The following is a 3,164-nucleotide window of genomic DNA, read 5'->3' on the forward strand; positions in this document are numbered from 1 at the left end:
GGCTAAAATTCTATCTCATATGACTAGTTTGAACCTGAACTTGCCATGGTATTTTTATTTTGCTTAATATTATCCATATTTATGGCCTTTTCACTTAAGTTATTGACTGTTTAAAGCTCATATAGGAGCATATAGTTGCATGTGGTAAAAATATATTTTACCGTGGCATTTTATTTTGTAAATGATGTTGCGTTATGGGAAATGTGTTTTGTTTGATGATGTATAAGTTTTGGGAGTAAGGATAAGCAAAGGGAATTGTCGTGATATGCTGAGACTGCTAAGCAGAATGCAAATGCCAAATTGGACGACATTTTAGAAGCCGAAAAAATGAAAGATGATATTTTCAAGAGCCATATGTCCTTGTCTTCATGTTCCCTAACCGCTAGTCACCTAGGAGGGAACATCTGCCACCTGGGTCGCCTGATTCTGTCGGGACCACACCCAACTACAAGCTGCCCAGGAGGGGACCATGCCCAACTGTTTAGGAGGGGACCACTGTCACATATGCTCACCCCCTCACGTGAAGGGAACCTGATCGGTGTATCCTAGGAATTTTAACACAAATTCTTAGGTTTATTCCCCCTATAAATAGTATATGAAGCCACCAGAAAAAGGAGAGACTTTACACGCCGTTTTGAGCTTAATTTTAGAGAGAAAAATGTCTCTTCTTTTTCCATTAATCATTTTTGCCGTGGCATTCCTCCATTAACAAGCTAGAGGGAGTGGCGAGCTAGCCATTCGAGAGGAGATAATGAGTTGGGCCAGTTCGTGGTGGCCGAGGAGAGCTCCGCCAGTGCACGTAGAAGGATTTTCCTCCATCATTTTGTTGTTTGCTTCCATTTATCTTATTTGGGTTGTATGGAACGGATTAATTTCATGCCTTGTTGCTTGGAATATTCAAACCCCACCATGAACTAATCTTATTTGGTGGGAATTCCTTATGGATACTTAAGTTTATTTTAAGGGATGGTTATTTTGTATGTTGTTATTTGTTTTGCTTATGATGTTTAATACTTTAAGGTTGTAGGAGCTATGAGAGTAGTCATTCTTTATGATAATGCTTAGTGTTCGAGAGAATGACTAAGTAGCATATCCTTAGTGTTCGAGAGAAACTAGGGAGGATCCACATAAGCAAGGAGTTCTAGATAGTAACTATACCTAATCCAACCTTAGACATAAGGCTAGGATTTCAATCGACTAAAAGGAGTAGTGATTGGTCGAGAGGTTAGATGCTAGTGTTAATGCTAAATGGTATTGTCGTGACATATTCTGTTATCTGAACCAATAGGATCCTTGTACTTGCTAACGCCAAGAGGTATTGTCATGGCATCCTCAACCTGTCGAGTCTCTTGACTAGAGATAGAATAGGGCACCTTTCGTAAACTCTGTCAGGCAAGTAAGGCATAGAAGTAAGACCATCCTAAAAATATAGACTTAAGTTTCCTAAGTGACTCATATCATTCATTCCCTTAGTAGCTTGTTGTGTGAGGAGTCTAAAGTCATTTTAATTAAATCCAATGTTTACATTTTGTTTTGCCTTTGCATTTTCAATTGATTCCACTACACTCAATTTAATTTTTCCAAGACATTTCCATCCACTTTGCCATGACATCTCTATTTTCTACCATATTACATTACACCATCATTCCATTCCCACCAACATCCATTTCATTTTTCCACAACATTCTCATTTGTACATACCGTCACTAACTATACTTAGGTAAAATAGATAATTGCTTTGATTGAACTTATAAATTTCCTCCAATCCCAGTGGATACGATACTCACCCATCGTTGTATTACTTGCTCGATTGTGTATACTTGCACATATTTTCGCGACCATATTTAGTAGTCACAATTAGCAGACAGTAACATTTTAAGAGCCTTTCTCTTGCTTTTTTCCTGCTCGTTTGTGTGGGTTTTGTATTATGAGCTGAAACTAAGGGTTATGATTTTCATATCCTTCTGTGGGCTTAGGAAGAAAGAAATCGAGAGCGTCTCCATGGCCGTGTTGCCCAAGTTCTATCTCAAGAATCTTAATCTCCAAGCTTATGAAGTTTGGTCTAAAACAAGTTCGAGACTTGTTTTCACAAGTATACCTAGAGTAATGGTGGAAGGATTCCTCAAGGAATACATGAAAGTCAACGATGTTGTCGGCACAGAATTGCACACCATCGGGAATCGATTCACCGGCTTGTTGTCCGATTTACTCGTAAAGCATAAAGCTTTAAAAGGATACTTTGGAGATAAACAACCAGATGTTGGCCTTGGAAGCTCAAGTCACCATGACCATCAGTTTATCTCCTTATGCAAGGTATTTTCATTACTTCCAATTGTATAATTTTGTGTTGATTTTGGGTAAACCTTGCATTTAACACTGGACCTACCAAGTACATTTCTTGTGAACATGGACATGAAGTTATTTATGGAGGAAATTGTGGTACATTAATTCAAGTTCTTGTTGGTGAATGCGACAGGAAGCCTATGTGGTGGATGGCAGAAACATTCAAAGCAGTGTCATGCCGAGGGACAAGTACCCGAAACCACTTATATTTCACGAGGGAAGGCTAGCTTTCTTGCCCACTCCATTGGAAACACTTTGTATGTTCTTATGGCTTCCATTTGTGATAGTTCTCGTCATTTTCAGGATCCTCTTCGGCATCTGCTTGCCTTACTTGTTAGCTATACTTTACGGTTTACTAAGTGGAGTTCAACTACGATTCCAAAACTGTTTCCCTTGGCCAAAACCACAACATAAAAATGGAGTTCTATACGTTTGTATGCATATAACACTTTTGGACCCATTTTTCCTCAGCACCGCATTGTGCAAACCATTGACGGCAGTGACCTACAACTTGAGCAAAATGTTTGAAATCATAGCTCCATTCAGGACAATCGGGCTGACCAGAGACAGGAAACAAGACGGTGAAACCATGTAGAAGTTGCTAAGCAAAGGTGATTTGGTGGTCTGTCCCGAAGGAACCATATGCAGAGGGCTTTATTTGTTAAGGTTCATGATATGATCCCGATTATGTGTTTCGAGTCATATACGATATTGCCCGATCATGATTCTAGTAAGAACTTCGCAGTGCTTTGATTGAAGACTGAAAATATAAAAACAACGTTATAAGAAGAGAAATGTGTATATATAAAAATGTTTATGAA

At 38.9% G+C, this 3,164-nt stretch overlaps 1 protein-coding gene across 1 annotated transcript; it reads left to right on the plus strand.

Annotated features, from left to right (window-relative positions):
- The first annotated feature begins 2,106 nt into the window (after window positions 1–2,106).
- LOC120144380 (glycerol-3-phosphate acyltransferase 1-like) lies at window positions 2,107–2,938 on the plus strand. Its single transcript, XM_039158450.1, has 2 exons — window positions 2,107–2,313; window positions 2,477–2,938. The coding sequence occupies exons 1-2, from the start codon at window positions 2,107–2,109 to the stop codon at window positions 2,936–2,938; spliced, it is 669 nt and encodes a 222-aa protein (XP_039014381.1).
- Window positions 2,939–3,164: the final 226 nt, after the last annotated feature.

The sequence above is a fragment of the Hibiscus syriacus genome, unplaced genomic scaffold, assembly GCF_006381635.1.
Source record: "Hibiscus syriacus cultivar Baekdansim isolate YM2019G1 unplaced genomic scaffold, ASM638163v2 tig00110889_pilon, whole genome shotgun sequence".
NCBI lineage: Eukaryota > Viridiplantae > Streptophyta > Magnoliopsida > Malvales > Malvaceae > Hibiscus > Hibiscus syriacus.